This window comes from Aulonocara sp. 'chitande type north' Nkhata Bay, linkage group LG16 (assembly GCF_057382095.1).
Source record: "Aulonocara sp. 'chitande type north' Nkhata Bay isolate Kocher_YH1m ecotype deep benthic linkage group LG16, A_spYH_male_GT1.1, whole genome shotgun sequence".
Lineage (NCBI taxonomy): Eukaryota > Metazoa > Chordata > Actinopteri > Cichliformes > Cichlidae > Aulonocara > Aulonocara sp. 'chitande type north' Nkhata Bay.
The window spans coordinates 5265324-5286916 of NC_141359.1; the positions used below are offsets into that span (position 1 = coordinate 5265324).

A 21593-nucleotide genomic window follows, 5' to 3' on the forward strand; every position below is an offset into this window, starting at 1 on the left:
ACATTTCTTAATTACCTTGGAGCGTATCACATTTACCTGTCGATGGCAGAAGCATGATTGGGTTTTTCACTGTTTACATCGCTGCTTACGGTGGTGCATATGTACCTATGGATGTTGATGATTCTTTGGATTATGACAAGGTTAAGGCAGCGATTCTTTATAAATATGTTATCAATCCTCAGACATATAGGCAGTGATTTCGATCTTGTGATGTAAACCCTGCTGAAAGCCCTAAAGAGTTGTACGCACGGCTGAAGGAGCTTTATGTAACATGGGTTCACTCAAAGATAGAACAGTTCAGGAAACTAGGGAAATGATCATCCTTGGGAAATATTTGCCAGTGCTATGTCCTGAGTTGCAGGTGTGGATAAAAGAGATTAATCCAACTTCTGTTGCAGAGGCTGCAAACCTGCCTGATGTGTTTGTGGTGGCACAGAAAAAGGGGAAAGGCTTGGAGTTTCATGACTCGGAAAACAAAGGACAGCCGGAAATCAGTTCCGCAAAGACCAGCTGCAAGTGTGAGTAGGGCTTCGTATGGCCACCCACCCCAGCCAAAACCTTAATATGACCTTCCGTTCCACAAAGATAACATACCAAGCCCATGTGTCCTGAAAACTCAGCAAAGTTAACCCAGATGTGTTTTGTGCTTTGAGACTGTGGTAACTCTGAGGTCAAATTGGACAGAGGATTAAAAATGATGTCAGTTGAGATTAATGGTAATACATTAAGGGCACTGATTGATTCAGATTCTTGTACACAGACAGTTCGCTCCCTTAAACAGTATTAACATGAGTGAGACGATCCCTGTTTGCTGTGTTCATGGAGATGCCTCTTTTACACAAACCCAAAACGCAGGAGCAACAACTTGAACTAGATATTAACACCAGGGACCACATGTACAGCTGATGGTTCCTAGCGGAGTCAGGGATGTGGTACTGAACGGGGCACTCTGTGCCGTGGGCAGGACATTTGGGGAAGCATAAAACCATGGCTCGCATTAGGAAGCATTTCCACTGGACAGGCCTGCGTGCTGATGTGGCCCAGTTCTGTAAAAGCTGCCCTCAGTGCCAAAAGACTTCCATCAAACTCCAGAGCTCCACTCCAGCCTTTATCAGTTATTAGCACCCATTTGAACCGTTGAGAATGGACATTGTCAGACCTGTTGAGGAAAGCAGAGCAGGCAACCACAGATTACGCCACAAAGTCTATAAAAACCAAATCTGTTGCTTTTTGTCTGGTCAGTTTTTCCTCAAGCGTGGGATTCTCTCGTGAGATCCTGACAGAGCATGGAACTATGGTCAAGGACCACTCCATACCATCCTCAAACAGGCCTGACTGGGCGCTTCAACCAGACCCTGAAGCAGATGTTGCACAAATTTGTGAATGACACCAGTACAGACTGGGATCAGTGGCTGCCTTACCTCCTCTTTGCATATAGAGAAGCATCCCGAGCTTCTACTGGCTTCTCACCTTTTAACTGTATTATGGTCATGAAGTAAGAGGCTTTATCTCTTTGCTAAAAGAGATGTGGGAGGGTGACCAGAGAGGGGCAAAGGCTACAAATGTTGTCTCTTACGTTAGGCAGATGAGAGAGAGACTAGAGAAGATGACTGAGCTAGCCCAAAGTACTTGTAATCCTTCCAAGTAATGATAGTAAGCTGCTAGCTAAATGGCAAGGACTTTTTCAGATTCAACAGAAACTTGGAGCTACCACCTATGAGGTGGCAACTCCAGGTCACTCCCGCTCCAGTAGAGTTTGACATGTAAATTTCCTGAAGGAGTGGGTGGAGAAGTCCAAGAGGGCAGAAGTTCTTTTGATAAGAGAGATTCAAGAGGAGGTAGAGGAGCGGTAGCTACCTTCAGCTGTGCTTCATTAAGTCTAAGGCAGAAATGAATTTGTATTTCAGCTGATGATGCTTAGATTAATTCACTGAACTCCAGCTGTACACTGTCAAGTGTAAAGACAGTATAAACTGTATAGTGTCAGTGTGGGGGATGAATCTGCTGACATATTGTTGAATTCAGTTGTTTACAGAAACTAAGAGCAGCAGGTCAGTTGACTGACGGTGCGCATTTACTGTCTAGGTGTGGAGGCAAAGTCACCCTCTACGATGTAGCCAACAGAAAATAGTATAGTAATAATTTTTTTAATTCTCTTTTACTGCAGGTGTCCTACATAATAATAAAATATAAAGCAAAACGTTCAGTTACCTTTGTACAAACATGGTTAGTAGAATTGTCCTTCAAGCAGCTACGTTTTACTTTCTTACTTTGAGTACATTTTAGAATAGAATAGAACAAAAGGTCTTTATTGTCATTGTCACAGGTACAACAAAATTGAAAGTGGTCTCCAATCGGTGCATCATTCATAAAATATAAAATTCAAATAATAATAAGAATAATCCAACAGTGTGAACAAACACTCACGTGCATTCACACACACATACCTCAGTCAGTGCGTAGATCATTTCAAGAGCAGCGTAATGACTGTTATTTGTAGCAGCATTAAGACATGTTATTGCAATTTGGTAACTCAAGTCAAAAAGTTGCATCAGTACTTTTTTAACCCAGGCATCTGTACTTCTACTTCAGTAAAGACAGTCTGTAGTTTTGCCACCTCTGCTGCTAACAGCACTTTTTTCAAGAAACGGCACAGACATGGCCAAACTAGCCAAGAAACCAGAGTGATGATAAATCTGAATGATGCACGACTGCAGCAGCCTGATCGTCAGCAGCTAACCAAAGCAGCGGTCAGGATCGTAGCCTCCATCATGATATTAGAATCACTCTGAATCTCTCTGGCCTGCTTTTCACCTTTGCTTTGTTTTTCACATGCATGTCCTCATTAGCGCAGGGATTTGTGTCGGTGTGTTGGACTGTAGCCTATTGATCCAGACTGTTAACTGGTAATTGTGTAACAATGCATTTCAGGTCATTTACGTAACAAGTAACGCGATTAATGAATTTCCCCAGCGAGTAATTAAGTATCATACTGCATTACTTTACAAGTATGTGAAATACATTACTGTTCTTGAGTAATGACCCCAACAGCTAATGATGGGGTTTATATGCAGTGTGAAAAGAGGCTTTTTAAAGTCTTGCTCTGAACAACAAAATAAAAGAAACACCAGGTGTGTGAGCACCGTCGCTGCTGGCTCCTGTTTAATGTTTCCTTCATAAATATATGAGCACTCTCAAACTTGCCTCCTGACCCTCATTCTGTGAGAAGAGATAATTGCTTGTCAGGGATAAATATAGAGATTAATGAATTCATTAGTGGTGGGGAGTTTAGCTCTTCAGAGCAGCAGTTACTGCTATGACACATCACGCATATTGTTTTACTAGCTAGTTAGCCTTAAACAATAACATTCACACAGCAAATTGCTTCATACGCTCATGAAAATCAAAGAGAAGCAGTGTCCTTATCCCGAAATGTAGCAATAATGCAAACAAAGGCTCTCGAAATCCTGATGATTCATCTTAATTACTTTTGTCTATGGAAGCTGGAATAAGACAGGACACATTAATCCACATTAGTATCAAACACTTTAGCAATTTATATTAGCAATTTTGGCACTACAGTTTGTATGCAGTTTTTGTGCCAGATATGCAGTATCTCCACTTAATGAGCTGCAGAGCTGTGAATAAGTTTCAGATTTTTAAAGCCACTCAAACCTGTGAGCTCATCTTATTAAATATTCCAAACAGTGGGACAATTAAGAGTTTGGTTGTGATACTAAAATACAGTCAAACCACTGAAAATCTTCTTTCACTTACAGTGAGTTGGACTGAAACTGCGGTAACTCGTTAACGGAGATTTTCCGCGTTATGCCGTTAATGTCATTTTAACGAGATTAACGCTGACAGCACTAGTGGGAACACAACGAATATGACTGCACATTTACTCCGACATCATCCTAGTGCAAAGACAAGTGGAAGCAGACAAAAACAACAAGCATGCATGCTACAAACTTTACCCGAGTCATTTAGACAGCCGTTAGCACAGGATTCTCCTTATGGGGACCTGATATGTTTAATATGCTGCTGAGAATATAGCTCAGAAGAAGCGTATAGTAGAGCTTTTATTTTGGAAAGAGCCATTTCTCTGTAATAAACTCTCTTTTCCAAAGATGAGTGATTTCTCAGATTAATTTTTTTATTACTTTGTTGTTTCAGCAACATTAAATTTAAAAACTGTACTTTTGAGTTAAAATATATATTTATAATTTTAATAAATGACAAATTAAAAAGCATGAACATTTTTTGTATTGAAAAAATATCAAACCGTGACACCAAAGTATCGAACCGAACCGTGAATTTTGTGTATCGTTGCAGCCCTAATGAACATGTTTGGAGTTTTTACAAGACACAGAATAAGCCTGTTTGCACGGTTCTGAAAAGAACAGGTCAAAGTTTGCATATTTTACCTTGCAAAAGTCACGGTTTACACTGCATACAACACAGTCCAAGTGCGCCTTTGCAGCAAGCACAGAAGGAAGTACAAATGTTATTTCACAATAAAAGCGATTAAAGTGCTGTTGGCCTTCTTAACTTGTTTTGAGTCGCTTTTTTCAAACATGACAAAACTATACGTGGGGATCTCTGTAATATCTCAGTCCATTTGTTTTCTATTTACTTATAGTACAGTAAAAATTCATTTCTATCCCTACAGATACGCTCTAAACAAATGGACTCGTTTGGGCTAATATCTGGAGTTTGAGGTGATTATGTCTACAGTTTTGTGTTCCCAAACAGTAAAAGGTTAATTTCTATTTCTTCCAGATTTTAAGGTGCAATATCAATACAGTCTACATTTCTCAATTGCAATCAGCTCATCTGCAGTTACTACTTAAGGTGGAGATCCGTCTTTGGTCTCTGCTGGATTGTGGAAGTCACCACAGTAAACAAGACTGGTTTGGGTGTTTGCACAGGTTGTCCTTTTTGGGGGAGGGAGGGTTTCACCAGTAGTTTGGTCTTCTGTTTCCCTCTGTCTCCTTTCTAGCCCACATTTCCTATTATCCCCTGTGTCAGGTATTAATGTTTACTCCGTCTTGTATTACTTGATTAGTTTCTCCTGTTATTTTGCCTCAGCTGTGGCGTTTCCTTAGTCCCCCATCTGAAGCCTTAGTTTGTGTGTACGTTATGTTTCTCACATTTCTGTGTTTCCGTTTGGATTTTCAGACATCGTCTTCTGCCTTTTGCTATATTGATCATGTCATTTACTTTGTCACTTGTGGACACTTTTCTCCCTTCACATTAATTTCCACTGACTGTAATAAAATTGTGCTAAATTTCAGCCCTTTTCATGTACATGTTAGACTATTTTTATTGCTTGTGATTGCATTTACCAATATTACTTGCTATATCAGTATAAAAGGAAGTTTCATAGTGTTTAGAAAATTTACTTTATTTTTCACGTGGAAACTCCCCGTGACCATTAATTTCACCATTTTTGAATATTAGACTGATGGAAAGACTGAACAAGGAAAAACAGCAGAAAAACAATGCCCCATAAATACTTCTTGAACTATGCAAGTATAATATACAATGTATATTTTACATGGAGCCAAAAAGCAGTCAGATGGGCCAAAACCAACTTCAAATGTTCAGTTTTTCCTTCACTTATGACTTTGAATCCAGTTAAACTTCCTGGGAATTCAAAGTGCTCAAATGTTTGTAAATACAAGATGTCATTAAACATCAACAACCAAACAAATACATTGATCTTAGAAAACACTGGATACATTTGGCCTTATTACACTTAAAAGCATTTATCACTGTCATTAAACTGTTCCTCAAATGATACACAGGCTGTTATCCTGCATGTGTCCGCTGAACAAACACAGCCAAGACTTTTAAAACTGCTAAACACCTGGTTTTCACTGTGGGTCAGTAAACCACAATATACATAACAAATCATCATCAGCCTTAAGACTCAACCATACAGTGTTGTAGATCAACGAGCATGAACAGCATTTCACAGACGGATTTTGATGAGTTGATTAATAAGAAATAAGAGAAGGGGAGGGGACTCTAATTACTAATAACCAGTTTGTGTTGTTGTAAACATGTAAAAACACATTAAAGTGGAAATGAAACACTAAAGGCTAATCATCACTGTGGAGCCAAGCTCTCAAAAACTGTCAGATTTAACGATGTGTGAAGCTGGATTTAAGAAATCAGTGTGATGCTGTTGGATGCTGGATTCCCAATTGAGCTTCACTAAGAAATGTTTGTGGTGCAGTTGCAGAAAACTGAGTGTGGCTGGGGAAGAATGGACTTTATTACAGTGAAAGGAACTCTTTTGTTGCATGCCAACCAAACTGGAACCAGTTTGTATGTGTGGTGACCTAAACAGGTTCTGTTCATTTCATCCTTCAATGAAATGATGAGTTGCACAAACAGGTTTGTGACTGCTTATTTTACAAAAGTCACTCTTCACAATGAAAAAAAACAAAACAAAAAAAAACAGATTTTGGTAGAAGCAGAAAATCTCCTTACAGCAAAACCAGTTTGACCAGAGAGAATTTATTTGATTCAGTGTGAAGTTCCATCACCGTTACTCCATATCTGCTGTCATGCATTAGGTGGACAACACCATTCAAAGTGAGCTGGGAACTAAAAGGCAGCAGGAAGACTTTTGGCCAAGTCTTCCTCCCTGAAATAAAAAACAGTAACTAGTTTTAAACTAATTAACACCATAGTCTTCATTTATAGATGGAATTTCTATTTCTAAATGTGTTGCTCACTTCTAACCCTAAACCCAAAGACATCAGTGTTTTTTGACCTGATGATACTGTACATATTAATGCACAAAATAATGGGCTCTTACATGTACCCACTACAGGGGAACACTGGACATCCTGTTTCCTTAGCACCAGCACCTGTCAACATCTCTTCATGAAGAAGATCTAAAAGTAGATTATGAGTAATTACATTAAAAAAAAGAAGTCCAGTACATAGATGCATCCTGGATATGTTCACTAGGCTGTGTGTTCCCCACCAATATACGACAGATGAGGAAGAATCATGAGACGAGGGCAGATAAATAAACAGATCCCACAGATTCTGTTTGGCACAATCGAGCCAAGGGAGCAAACATCTAAGCTGATCTGAATGTTGGCTGCTTATCTGCTAATCCATGTCTATTACAGATAAACCGCAATAAAGGAAAGGAAGGAGAGAAACTTCACTCTCATTATTCACGTCAGTTCATGGATATCATGTGGTAGCAGAAGGCCTGACAGAGCCAGTCAAAAATGCAGCGCAGCAGCCGATCGAGATTTCGGGGATCGATTTAAACGGCCTGACTGGCTCATCAGCCAGCTGTAGTCCGTGCTGATAACCTGCACCTGGCTTCAGGTCATTCTGAGCAGAGGTCTGATGCAGCAGAGACATCCCTCAGTCCTGATGGCTCTTGTCCTGAATGAATTTGTATTCATACTGGAAACAAGGGGAGAAGGAGAGCTGTTAGACACAAAACACCACTTAAAGCCCATCTACTTTAATATACCAATATGGACATGATGTATCATTGTAACTCGGCTGGGTGACTTCTTTAATCAGTCGATATACAGTGCTGTGAAAAAGCATTTGCAACCTTTTTTTTTTTTTTTTTTTAAGTACATTTAGTACTTTATCATGTTTCATCAAACGAATTTAATATCAGACAAACCCGAGTAAATACAACGTGCACTTTATAATTTTGAGGGATGAAGCTATTCTGGACCTATGTGAAAAGAAAACTGAAGAGCCTGAGAACTCATCCAGGAGGTCCCAAAAGAACCCAGAACAACTTCTAAAGAACTGCAGGCCTCAGTTAAGTTCAGTGTTCATGATTCAACACTAAGAAAGAGACGAGGCAAAAACAGCATCTGTGATTTCCAACACGAAAAGCACTGCTGACCTAAGAGGCTGCATGCCTAGGGGTTTCATTTTATCAACCTGTGGTCATGAAAGCGATCACAACACTTAAACTGGATGAACTTGGATGAGTGAGCGAACAACATCATGTAAATCAGATGTTTTTGGTCTGTCCATCCACAGCCACTGTCTTTTTTTGATGTTCGAATACCTCAAAAACTATTACAGACAAAAACTTGCCATCAAAATGAATCAGGATCTATAACTTGGGACACATTAAGGTAATTAAGTGCCTGAGTGCTGAGTCGTCAAAATATGAACAGAAAGGTGACGCACTTCTTCATATTCTCTTGAGAGAAGTTCTATTGTCATTCAGCTTTCCTGCTGGATTGAGCAAATATGATAAATTGTACTATTTTTTTATTTTTTTTTTAAATGTAGCTCAGTTTGGTAATTGTGGAGTTTATAAATGACACTCAGTCTCCAGTTTAATCTAATTTACACTGAACAAAAATATAAATGCAACACTTTTGTTTTTGCTCCCACTTTTCATGAGCTGAACTCAAACATCTGAAACATACACAAAAGACTCAAATACTGTTCTCATATCTTTATAAATCTGTGTTAGTGAGCACTTTTCCTTTACCAAGATAATCCATTCCCCCTCACAGGTGTGGCATATCATGGTGCTGATTAGACAGCATGAATAATGTACAGGTGTGCCTTAGACTGCCCACAATAAAAGGCCTCTCTGAAATATGCAGTTTGATCAAACAGCACAAAGCTAAAGATGTCGCAGCTTTTGAGGGAGCGTGCAATGGGCATGCTGACTGCAGGAATGTCTACCAGAGCTGTTGCCCATGAAATGAATGTTCATTTCTCTGCCATAAGCCGTCTCCAAAGGTGTTTCAGAGAATTTGGCTGTACAGCCAACCGGACTCACAACCGCAGACCACGTGTAACCACACCAGCCCAGGACCTCCACATCCAGCATGTTCACCTCCAGGATCGCCTGAGACCAGCTGCAGCAACAATCTGTTTCCATAACCAAAGAATTTCTGCACAAACTGTCAGAAACCATCTCAGGGAGGCTCATCTGCATGCTTGTCGTCCTCATCGGGGTCTGGACCTGACTGCAGCTCATCGTTGTAACCGACTTGGGTGGGCAAACACTCACATTCGATGGAGTTTGGCACATTGGAGAGGTGTTCTGTTCACAGATGAGTCCCGGTTTTCACTGTTTAGGGCAGATGGCAGACAGCGTGTGTGGCATCGTGTGGGTGAGCGGTTTGCTGATGTCAACGTTGTGGATCGAGTGGACCATGGTGGCGGTGGGGTTCTGGTATGGGCAGGTGTATCTCATGGACAACGAACACAGGTGCATTTTATTGATGGCATTTCGAATGCACAGAGGTACCGTGACGAGATCCTGAGGCCCATTGTTGTGCCATTCATCCACGACCATCACCTCGCATTGCAGCATGATAATGCACGGCCCCATATTGCAAGGATCTGTACACAATTCCTGGAAGCTGAAAACATCCCAGTTCTTGCATGGCCAGCATACTCACCGGACACATTTCAGAGTGGCATTTTATTGTGGGCAGTCTAAGTCTACGTTCACACTGCAGGCGAAAGCGCATCAAATCCGATTTTTTTGACCGTATGCGACCCATCTATCCGATCATGGTGTGACAGTGTGAACGGCACAAATCCGATATTTTCAAATCCGATCTGGGTCACTTTCGTATGTGGTCCTGAATTCGATACATATCTGATGTTTCAGAAAGCGACTGCTGTTTGATGGTCATGTCGCATTAAATCCGTCTTTTACGTCACTGACACAAGACGCTTTGAGGGTTCACAATAGAGCGCGTTTGCTGTCACATTTTATTTGTAGTGTGAACGAGCAGTTGCAAATCAGAGCAGAAAATGTTCTAAAAATTTTGATGAATTGAGAAGCAGTGACTGCTTAGCCTTAATGTAACTGATGTAAATGTAAACTAATTTGTTTCTTACCAAAGCTAGTTGCCGTCCAATGTTTCCCATAGTTATTACTCCTGCAAAGAAGATGCAGGGTAACCACGAGCGAATGTAAAGGAAATCAGGCGACGTGTACCTGGGCAGAGAAAAGGCAAACATCAGAAACTCACTTTAAACTATACACAGCAGAATTAACTGACTGTTTGAATTAACCAAGGTTGCTTTGTCATCATCATCATCATCGTTAATAATGTCCAGTCTCTGGACAAGATCTCTAGTCATTTAGAAAGTGTTATACACTACTGTGCATTACTCTTGAGCCACCTGTTATTTCTTTATATGTTGAGAGGAAAATGGGAGATAGATCTTTGCAGAAACTCTTCTTCAGATGGTGGCTGCCTTTAATTCTGTTCTCTGCTGAGATTAAAACTGGTTCTCAGTTCACACCTATAAAGTGCAAACTGTGCCCAGGTCAGAAACAACTTATGCTGCTAACACAACTTTGGCTCTTTGTAAATATCTGCACAAAGAGCATGCTAACGCTAAGCTAGCCAAGAACCAGTGAGACCAGAGCCAGTCAGGCTGCGGCCTCCATTTCTACCTGTTTAAGTAGAATCAATCGTTATTAAGTTTTCTGAGCTTGTTGTCATCTTTGCTTCATGCTGTTGGCTTTGTGTTCATACCTAAATGCTAAGAGAAAGATCATGTGTGTCCTCAATATGATAGGGATTTGTGTTGATGTGTGGGACTGCGGTCTGCGGGTTTATAATATTAAATGATATCTATGAGACAATACGTTTCAGGTCATTTTACAGAGAAACGTAATGTGTACAAGTAGTAACAAATTACTTTCTCCTGGGAGTAAGTAAGGCACTGCGTTAAATTTAAGAAAAGTGTTCTGTGTAATGTGTGTAATACATTATTACTTTGAGCAATGACGCCAACAATGACCACAACAAAGAGTGGAAGTACCTCTAACATGCACAAATAGTTAACCACACAATAGGCAATTAAATTTGGAATTTATCCAGTAGAACAAAGAGTAGATGGACAAATTGAAGGGCAAGACACATTTCCTCACAATCTGTGTCAAGTTGTTGCTAGATTTTTTTCATATTTCTTAATGATATAACTTTCAGTACTGTTCACCTGCTATAGATAGCTTTTAGGCATGCCATTTCTTTGGTTCTGTGCCAAGTTGTCTGTTACACGTCAACACCACACTGGTACGATCTCTAGGTGCCTTTTTATGCTTGAATGACTTAAAGGTCAGTGTTATGGATTAACAACAAAACAAGAAATCTTTCTCAGATGGTCAGGTTCATGGACCGGCCTGAAAACACCTCTGAAACATATTCAGAACGCTTGAGAAATATCGCTCAAGACCACTTTAAAAGTTACAAGAAAGTCTGTCTCCTTATGGCATATAAAGTGCTAATGGGTGGCTCAAGAATTTTGCACAGTAATACTAGCATTCTGCCCATACTCTAACATTAGTCATTGTGCTGGAGGATATAGCTGTGTGCTGTAAAGGCAGCGTGGCCCTGCTAATATCGTGCCTCATATTAAGTGCGTCAGTTTTCTTTTGCTGGAAGAGATCACTGTGGACCAGTCAATATTCAACTGTTGGAGCTAGAGGAGGGTAACTTACTACATGCTGATATAACTTATTATCAAATACTAAATTATAAACAGGGATTACAGTGTGCTACATTACTCGATTCAATAAGCACAATACAGAAGCCCACCAGACAGAGTTCGCCATAAGTCTGTGCTGGCACACCAGTGCAACTACTTACAAAGTTCACTTGGAGTTCACATTATTGCATTCAGCAGTTTATTTAATGATAAAGTCTGAGTTACCAAATTCATTTGTCATTGTAATGATTTTCTCTCAAATCAGCCTCCACATTGTCTTAATATGCAAACTAGTGTTTGAGTAACTTACTGGAAAACTCCGTTGTAAACCAGGAGCTGGGTGGCCAGCGTACCCAAAAAGGCAATGCAGATTCCCAGACCGAAGCCGCTGCGGGAGCGATCGAATGTCCACCACAGGCCAATGGAAAGAGCTGCCAGAGTCAGAGACAGCTGAACATTGTTGGCAAAATCCACTTTCTGATGCAGGCAGAGGTCAAGGACCAGGCTGAATGCTCTACGATGCACTTACACAATGTACAGCTCCATCATCTACCCAGTAAGTCATTAAACACAAACTTCCTTGAATTAAAAGTTACACTCTGTGCTTTACTTACATCTTGAATGCGTGATTTAAAGTCCACTCTGGTGGTGTACAGAGGAAAATTATTAAACAGAGAAAATACCAACGTTCTAAGGATACAGCACTGGCGTGGTTGATACCCACAAACACAGCCACGCAGCGCATCACGCTAGACCATTCCCGCTTGAACTTGTGTGGTTCACCCAGACGGCTGTCGATGCAGGGGTACAACAGCCCAATCATTGCTGCGAGGGGGGAAAAAAGGAAAAAGAATACTGTGAGGAAAGATAAGGGAAATTATGCATCTGTATAGCACCAATTCAAAACAACAGTAGCCTCGATTTAATATTATCGTAAGACCCTATAATATTTGAGAAAATCCCAACAATCAGATGACCCACTATGGGCACGCTCTTGGCAACAGTAGGAAGGAAAACGTCCCTTTCAACAGGAAGAAACTTGTAGCAAAACGAGGTTCAGCGAGGGGCCTGAAAACAACGTAACAATAATAAACAATAAAGAGCCAAAACCACCAGAGACTCATGGAGAGGAATTTGCTTTAAAAGTGTTGCAAATGAGAACAATATGATCCACAAGCATAAACTGTGCAGTGATTTGTGTGCAGGTCACAGTGGTTCGTGTTTGTATGTACACTACCAGTCAAAAGTCTGGACACACCTTCTCAGTTAATGATTTTTCTTTATTTTCATGACTATTTACATGTTGGGGGATTGAATAAATCCCCACCAGTGTCACCAGAAAATCCTCCAACCATCATGCCTCCTCCTCTATGCTTCATGGTGGGAACCATACATGTAGTCGTGGTTTCTTAGCAGCTATTTGACCAAAAGAGCCTGATCCACACAGTCTTCTCTGAACATGTAGAGATGTGTCTGCTACTGGAGCTCTGTGTGGCATCTATTTGTGCTCTAATCTGAGCTGCTGTTAACTGGAGATTTCTGAGGCTGGTGACTGGGATGTATTTATCCTCAGCAGCAGAGGTGACTCTTGGTCTTCCTTTCGTGGGGCAACAACAACAAAACCCAGTTTGTTCCCATTTCTGTCATTTAATCTGGTAAAAATGCCAACGATAATGGTTCGATAAGTACAACAGCATGCAAAAATAAGTTCATTTCTGAGCGAGCAAGGAAACTCAACCTAGAATTTTTAAAAACAAAACAAAAAGATTATTTTCATTGCAGCACGCATCTACGAAACCACTAACCTAGCTACTACAGCAGCGAAACTATTTCTGCACTTTCAACAGAATGCAGAAGCCGTCCCCTGGGATACAAAGTACTGTGTATTTCAACAACAGGTGGAAATGACAGGCTCCTGTGGGCGACGCTGTGTGTCTGGGGATTAAGACAGCCTCGGGCTGTTGTGCTCTGTGCTGAGCCACTCGGGAGCAGCAGGCATTGCTCTACATTTCCATCGGCAGCATCACACCCAGAAGACAGCATTTCAATAAACCAAAAGCCTGGCGGGTATGTTGTAACCTTCAATGTAATGATGTGTGTGCGTGCACAGTTATCGTCATGTTAAAAGTGCCCTGAGGCAACCGTTGTTGTGATTTGTTTCTGTATAAATAAAACTGAATTGTATAGTGTGCATAATTTTTCTAAAAATGCCACGTAGCACTAACAAGTATGCTTTTATATAAATGGTAAATGGACTGATGCTCAAAGCGCTCTTTACAACATGCCACATTCACCCAATCACACCCATTCTCACAAGCACTTTCTCTGTACTTAGTGCTTTCTAACTACAGTCACACACATTCACACTCCGATGGATGCATCAGAGAGCAACTCGGAGTTATTATCTTGCAGCCACCCCTATAAAAATCACAAATTTATTGTGAAAATGATTATTTGTTTGACTCAGCAGTGTTGAAGCAGGAGCATTACTGTCCTATTGAAATGTTTCCCAAACTGCTGCTCAGTCATGAACACTGACACATGTTAGTGGGAGCAGCTGTGTCTGCAGGGTGAAGTCAGCTACAGGAAGCCAGTTTGTATCAATACGGGTGCAAATTAAGATCAATATACATTTTTAGTATTGATTAATATCTGAATATGGATTTGCATTTATTTTTTGACAACCCCAATTCAAAGTCAAGTACACTGCATTTCATCATACTAACAGTTAGTGCATGTGTCTGAAAGGTTTTTTGATTGGCCAGAACCAGTGACTCAGGGACCTTCTGTCTTTAGATCAATAAATACATTTCGATGTCATATTAGTTTGATAACCTTCACTATCAAAGAGACACTTTAAAATCTCTGTGCAGATGCAAAACATTGGGGCCCTATAACAAAAGTGACACAGCATCAGTTAGGCTGTCAACATTACTAGCGGGTGTAAATATCTAACATTTTACCACCTGTGAGTATTTATCAGCATGTATCTCTGAAACAGAATGGCTACAAAGCTTGGCATGCAACTCTGAGTCCTATTTGTGTTTGTACAAATCAATGAAATAATAAAAAAATAAAAAAAACACACACATAAACTTAATTAAAAATAGTAAAAATAAAAAATGTGCGTATACCTAGTATTCGCACATATGTATAGATTTGAGACTCTCAGACCTTCATGAGTTAACATATTTTCAGTTTTTGCTGAATTCTACCTTTAAATTTATGTGGAACACCGTTTTAACATTCAGAAAATGCATAAACTGTGTGTCTTAATTGTATAATAAACTGAATACCATCATGCACCTGGTGAGTGCTCACAAAATATTCTGCTTATTACTGTGTAACTTGCTCATTTTAAGTGTGCTGCTTGGTGTCGTTTTCAGCTAACAACATGGAGATTTTAGCTCAGTACCATCGCTGAACCTTCTAGAGGACAGCTCTTGCTAGCATTGTAGAAGATGAGCAAGCATAAACAGAGCATAGACAAGTGCCACTTTGGACCACGGTGTGTCTGTGAGCTGTACAGAGTGTGTATTTCCCAAGGAGAAAAAAAGTGTATGATAAGTGCACTCTGACATGTAGAAAGATGTAAGAAAGACGGGACAGGAGAGGTAAGGCCTGCTCAGTGGTGTCTGATAAACTGGAAATCATGGTAGATGTAGTGCAGGCTAAACAGGTTACCTTAAAGTATTGTTGTGAAATGTACAGGGATGCACTATGTTGGACTGTTGCAGGCACGGCTGATGTGGTAACGGGCAATGTTAGGCTATATCAAGGACAGCAGACATAAATTTAAGGCCAGGACTGGTACTCGTGCCTAAGTACCTAAGCTGATCTGTCTGCTTAGAGCTTCTACAATTCAGTTAAATCTGCAAAAAAAAAAAAAGGTAAGTCTCAGAGCAACAGCAGTGCCTCTTTCCCTCTTGATTACCATAAAAACATTAAGGATGTTCTTTGTTTCTTACTCTGCATTTTAGCTTAAATTTTGTTAAATAAATAATGACACAATAAGTCATTTGTTGTTGTTTATCTGAGCTTAGATTTGCCTTCTCTCTCTTTGTTTTCCTCGAGCGTTATGGAAGTAAACAAAAGGACCCAAGACAAAGTGGTGTCCACAAGACCATACATTATTACAAAGTTCAAACTGGTTGATGAACACAGCTCCTGAAGTGTTTCCCAGTCATAATGAAAAACTGATAGCACTGTGCACAAAAGCAGAAGTTTATTGCTAAGGACTCGAAGCTTTCGTCGAAGCGGCTATCCTAGAGCGCAAGCTAGCCTAGGTAAATACCACTTCAGTTGCAAGTATCACTTCTAGCTACACCCTACATCACAGAGTTGGAGAACATCGAGAATTACTTACAGCAATGATAAACAAAGACGTTAAAATCATTCTCAACTCCAGAGTGAGCAACTGGAGATGGGCAAAGAGACACAGGCAGCACCGGGGCAGGAGGTTCACAACCTTTTGTCTAGCTACATTTTGTGGTTTCCATCTGAACTTTTTCTTTTGCTTTTTATCTCGCCTGCCACTTAAAATACATTTTTTTGAACCTCATTTTGAAAAGGGAAACGTTTCACACACCTGCAGCTGTCCCACAGCAGAGCGGCACCCACCAGGCCGAAGAGAAGATACTGGTTATGACATCAGGGGGAAACAGGGTGATGTTCCTCTGTACCTGAAGTAAGTTAAGCACCAGGGCCAGGAAGACGCCCACAGAGAACAACATGGCCCCTCGGATCAACAGGTTGGTCGTCCTGCAGAGCAAAATAAAAGGCGTCAGGATGCTGGTCTGGATTGGTATTTAGGTGCTATTGTGTTTTCTAGTCTTCTTGACCACTCAAAGATCTTTTTTCTCTGTACTTTAAGCACTTCATTCACACACTCACACTCTCTTGGACCAGAATTGTACCAGTGATGAATTGGGCTTCACCTTGCTCACGAATACTTTTAAAAGTATACTGAAGGAGCTGGGACAGACCATTAGTGGACAACTTGGCTACCTTGTTACCCAGGTCACACCCAGATTACCTGCATACAGTGTTGAGTTTTAGCAGGATAACTTAGCCTCAGATTACAGTTTCTGTGCTACAATGTTCAATGAATAAAAGACTAATGAAAGATTTACCTTACTATGTAACATACAGCAAAGACAGTAAAAATGGCACTATGGGAGTTTGTTGTTCTTCTTATGGTGACCTTCTGTAGCACACAGAGCTAACCTGTTGGTGATAGCTGAGATGTATGGTCCACGAGAATGCTGCATCTCTCCAGACCTCGACCACTGCTGCTGGTCGTCGGTCACTGTTCTTCCGCTCATCGTCGTCAAGGTTAGAGACATTCGTAAGACTAATTCAGGAAATTACAGATGGTGTCTGACATCTTTAAACATTAGTGTGGTCAATGTCCTCCACTGACATCCCAAACCACGCTGAAAAACAAGAACAGGCAAAACAAAAAAAAAATTATTAGGCTGATTTCTGTTTCAATCAGAACATCATAAAAAGGTAGGTTAGCTGGGTGCTACATGTAATGGGTGACCTAATGGTTTTACATAGTAAGTTTTAGAACATTTTTTTAAACCTAAAGGATTTATGGTGTAAGATATTATATACACAGCTTCTAACGTTAAAACTTTCTGTATCTTTCAGAACTAAAAGTCAGAGTGTATGTTCAGAAAAGTCTACATACTCCATGTTTGTTTGTAATTACAACACAAGCCACCCAACTATACTCCATGATCAGCAATTCCTGTAATCTGTGCTCATTCATGTAGTCTTGTACCATCAGTAACCATGCATAGAGGTGACTGTAAAACCATGACCTGTATATAGATAGAATGAGTGGTTGACTGCATGTATACAACCTGTGCAACTTGAATTCATGTATCTAAAACTAATACACTATTATGTAACCACCATCCATGTATGCATGTGGATATTTGGTTACTGGCTGTTAAACTGTGTCGAGCATGCTCATTTCTCCTCTGAGGCAAAGAGCCGAGGTGATTATTAGAACAGTGATGACTTTAGGTCTTTGCTTCACTATCAGCAGGAACAGGAAGATGTTACTGGTGGGTTTTACTGGTGGAGAGCTGGTGACCACAGAAAAGGGATCATATTACATTTGGATACAATTCAGGAACAGTTTAAAAAAATAAAAATAAAAAAGGAGGGGGAGGGGCTTCCAAAGGATGCACTCTCTGAGAGCGACTCCTGCACAAGAATCCAAACCACTATTTGTGAAACCCTCTGACGAGGGAAATGACTCCAGAAACACCAAAACCACGTTCCCCAAGTCTGGTACAAAGCCACAGACCGAACAGCAGCTACACCATCGCCATGATTTCCTCCATTGTTGTGTCGCATTTGTTTCTCAGATAGAAATGATGCCACGGGACTTTAAGCCGCGTTGCTATAACGACTTCACACACATTTAGTTGGCAATCAGTTGTAATGGAAAATGACTGAAACCGAGCAGAGTCGAGTCATGCCGAGTGGGTACCAGTGGAAAAGAGACAAATGAGTCTGCATCCACCTAAAGCATCAAAATCAAGTCTCACATAGGGAGACTGACAGATGCAGCACCTGCAAACATAGATACTTCACTTTTTTTTAAACTTAACTTGCTTCATGGCTTTCAAGCTGTCCTGAAAGGCTAGGTCAATTTTACTAGCATTACCATTCAAGCACTTTATTATGGTTGTTAATACTAGCACTGCACAAAATGCAAGCACAAAGGAGTGCCAGTACACTTGTGAGGAAAAGTAACTGATTTAATTAATTGAACTGAATTAAAGATTAATTCTTGCTCTTGCTTTTTTAAATGCTCCAAAGTAGCAGCTGCTGTCGTATTCAACTACAGATAGATTGTTGTGGGTTGGCTCTATAGTAGCCTGTATGTACAACTACAATCAGAATCCATTATTATATAGACCTATAGTACTAATGGCATCAAGTCTTGGGGATCGTCAAGATGTTTTCTGGCAAAACTGAGATGAGCCTGTTCCTGTGCTCAGCAAGGATTTTCATCTTGGAACTGCCATGCAGGCCATTTTGCCCAGTCTCTTTATGGTGGAGTCATGAACACTGACCTTAAGTGAGGCAAGTGAAGCCTACAGTTCTTTGAATCTTGTTCTGGGGTCTTTTGGATGAGTCGTCATTACCACTCTGGGGGTAACTTAATGGCTCTCACTGTGGTTCGTGGAAGTCCCACAGCTTTATGACTGTCTTTGTAATATTTTGGCTGAGGGCTCTCAATCACTTTTACCGATTTTCCAAAGAGGTGATCCACCACAGCTAATTTACATTATAACGGGGAGGAGGCAATAACTTTTTCACACAGGGCCATTTAGGTTTGGCCTTTTTCCCCCTAAATAATAAACACATTCACTTAAAAACTGCTTTTTGTGTTTACTTGTGTTATCTTTGTCTAATATTTAAATTTGTTTGATTACCTGAAATATTTAAGTGTGACAAAACATACAAAAAAAACTAAACAAACACAGGAAATCAGGAAGGGGACAAATACTTTTACATATCACTGTAGCAGATGTATCAGCAGCTATATTAACCAATGCTGAATATAATGCTGTGATGCTGCTACGTTTTTCAATCTACAGACAGTTTGAGCAGATGAATGGTGAGCTTGCGCTGGATAATTAACTGTACTGATTTGACTACTGAAACCTTTAGCGTCTTTTATGCAAGGCTGAATCGGGGGAGCCAGTAGATCACGTGTGCCCCTCATTCACTCATACCACGTATCTTTAAAGCTTTATTTTTAGCAGGCGCCAGGGCTGCCGCAGCATTTTGCCCTCGTTAGACCGATTAACACAGCCCCCATTTACCGGTCCTTTACTACCTGGTGGCGACCAAAACATGTCAAAGAAACAACTAAACACCCAATTAAATAGTAACAGTAGAAAACACGCAGCTGCCGAGGTAACGTAGGTTAGCTTAACGTGAAGTTAGTTGTGTGTACGTAAGCACTGAATAGTTAGCTAAAACGAACGTGTCGTGTACGTGATAGCACACTGGCTAAGGTCCAAGCTCTTACCTTATGCCGACAAACACCTTGTTCTTACACATTTATTCATTTCAATGGCTTTTGCTCGTCGTGTAACACTGAACTGAAACAGACGAAAAGCTAGAGTTTTCTCTCCCTATTGTGACTACTTCCGGCTGAACGGCTAGCCGTTGGCGTTTAAAGGCATGACGTAACCGCGTCGCAAAAAATGACGCGTCATGTGATTGGATGTGTGCGGAACGTTAACCCAATCGCTCTGGACTATAAAAGAATGCCAGCGATGTTGTAATTGTGCAGAAGCAGAGACAGATGAGAGACAGGATCTATTGGATAATTCTTCTGTAGAAATAGTTTCAACTGTTGATTGTTTTTATATATAGTTTTTAATTCACAGTCGCTTCATGCGAAATGTTTATGCCTCAATAACTAGGAAAGGGACAATGGCCATGTTTAATTTAGTGAGCAATTAAATTTATCTTTTGTAGCTTAATATAACAGCCCCAATACCCAGCTCAGCGTTGTACTCTAGTTTTTATCCACTCAAAAGAATCCTCACATATACATGTACACTTAATTTTGTATTTATTTATTTTATTGATTTGTTTTGTGGTGTGATTGGCTTACAGTAATGAAAAAGTGAGAAAGTCACCATGCGCTATGGATTACTCTTAATCCTCATTTATGCTATTTTGTAATCAGCATACTGAGACCTGCAACTCATGATGGTGTTTTGGGGATTATACCTAGGTACACAATGGTTTTAACAGAAAGAGGCTTGCCATGCTCTCTTGTCAACTATAGCACTTAACTCTATCTGTTAACTGGAGTCTACATGCTATGGATCTTTAAAAAAATACCTGTAGAAAGCTTAACGCTGAAAAAATGTTGAACTGAGGGAAATTGTTTGTTAATATATTTACTAAAATCCTGGAATAAACTCAAATTAGAATTAAACACGAGTCCTATATGATAAACTGGACTGTACTACACTAAGCAGTAATTGGTAGTGCTCACGTGGTTGAAAAGAGTGCTGTACCTTCACTGAGTCCAGCAAAGTTGTGTCCTCTATCATTTCTAGATATTTTGGGAGGTTTGATTGACGTGAAGTTCAGTTCAATTTATTTGTGGTATAAATTTAATCATCCTTTTGGGTCTTCACTGAGCTCCTTGGAGTGTCAGAGTCCAGCATGTGCTATTTAACAAATCCTTTTAATGTTTTGTAACTATGCGTGTAATGTTATTAATAAACTTTATTTATTTGCACATTTGTTTTTATGTGGAAACAGTTCGCAGAATATTCAAAGGATGGTTTAAATGAAAACATTTAAGTTACACAACATGCACACTAATGATTTTTAAAACTCAGCTAATTGCCTCAAAGACAGACAATCGTCTGAGACGTCTTGGAGGGAGGTTCAGAAGGTGAGAGGGGTGTACAACGTCTCCAGACCCATAATGCATCTAACCAGCTCCTGGAAGACACTAGTCAAGTGCACCATGAGAAAAACACAATCTGAACCAAATGTGCTTCAATCCATTTGCAGTCCTTTTATAGAAAAAATGTCTCACCATGCTTAAGCACTTTTCTCCATTGCCACAGGCGCTATGAGCATAAAAGACCTGCTCCAGTCACATGCAATATGGCCCAGAGTCTCAGCCTCTTATGTGGCATTAATTCCAGTTTCTGCCCCTCATTTGCCTTGAAGTTCCGCATTGGTGTAGCCTCAAGCTCAGGATTGACACCTATCCCCACTCCCCCACATGTCCTCCATCTCAACGAGCATTTCAAGAGCCCACTCAGTGGACAGCTGATTTGCCACCTGACCAAGTGCCACTAATGTCTTCTCCTATGTTTTCACATGAATTACACCACACCATGATCTCATCATGTGCAATTAACCTCCATTAATCACTACTGAGATCTCAGCCCTTTCTTACAAGAAACAAAGAGCATTATGTAGGATGAAGGATAGTTAAAAAGTTGAAAAAAGTATTCATTTCTTTAAGTATACTGCAAAAAAATTAATCTGCGAAAATCTGACTGTAACAAAATCAAATCAGTATTAGCAACAAAAAT

The 21593-nt window shown here is 40.3% G+C and overlaps 1 protein-coding gene across 1 annotated transcript; it reads right to left on the bottom strand.

Moving 5' to 3' along the window:
* Positions 1-6508: 6508 nt before the first annotated feature.
* Positions 6509-19706, bottom strand: insig2 (insulin induced gene 2). Its single transcript, XM_086266685.1, has 7 exons — positions 19547-19706; positions 16711-16919; positions 16073-16245; positions 12185-12309; positions 11795-11961; positions 9883-9982; positions 6509-7443 (listed from the first exon to the last, which is right to left on the bottom strand). The coding sequence occupies exons 2-7, from the start codon at positions 16827-16829 to the stop codon at positions 7402-7404; spliced, it is 726 nt and encodes a 241-aa protein (XP_086122811.1). The 5' UTR covers positions 16830-16919; positions 19547-19706; the 3' UTR covers positions 6509-7401.
* Between the last annotated feature and the right edge of the window lie 1887 nt (positions 19707-21593).

Coding starts and splice junctions, on each gene's coding strand:
- insig2 (XM_086266685.1), bottom strand. CDS start 16,829: ATGTCTCTAACCTTGACGACGATGAGCGGAAGAACAGTGACCGACGAC. Junction 12,310..16,072: donor CTGCTGTGGGACAGCTGCAG/GTGTGTGAAACG, acceptor CCCCCCTCGCAG/CAATGATTGGGCTGTTGTAC. Junction 9,983..11,794: donor GTTTACAACGGAGTTTTCCA/GTAAGTTACTCA, acceptor TTCTCTGCCCAG/GTACACGTCGCCTGATTTCC.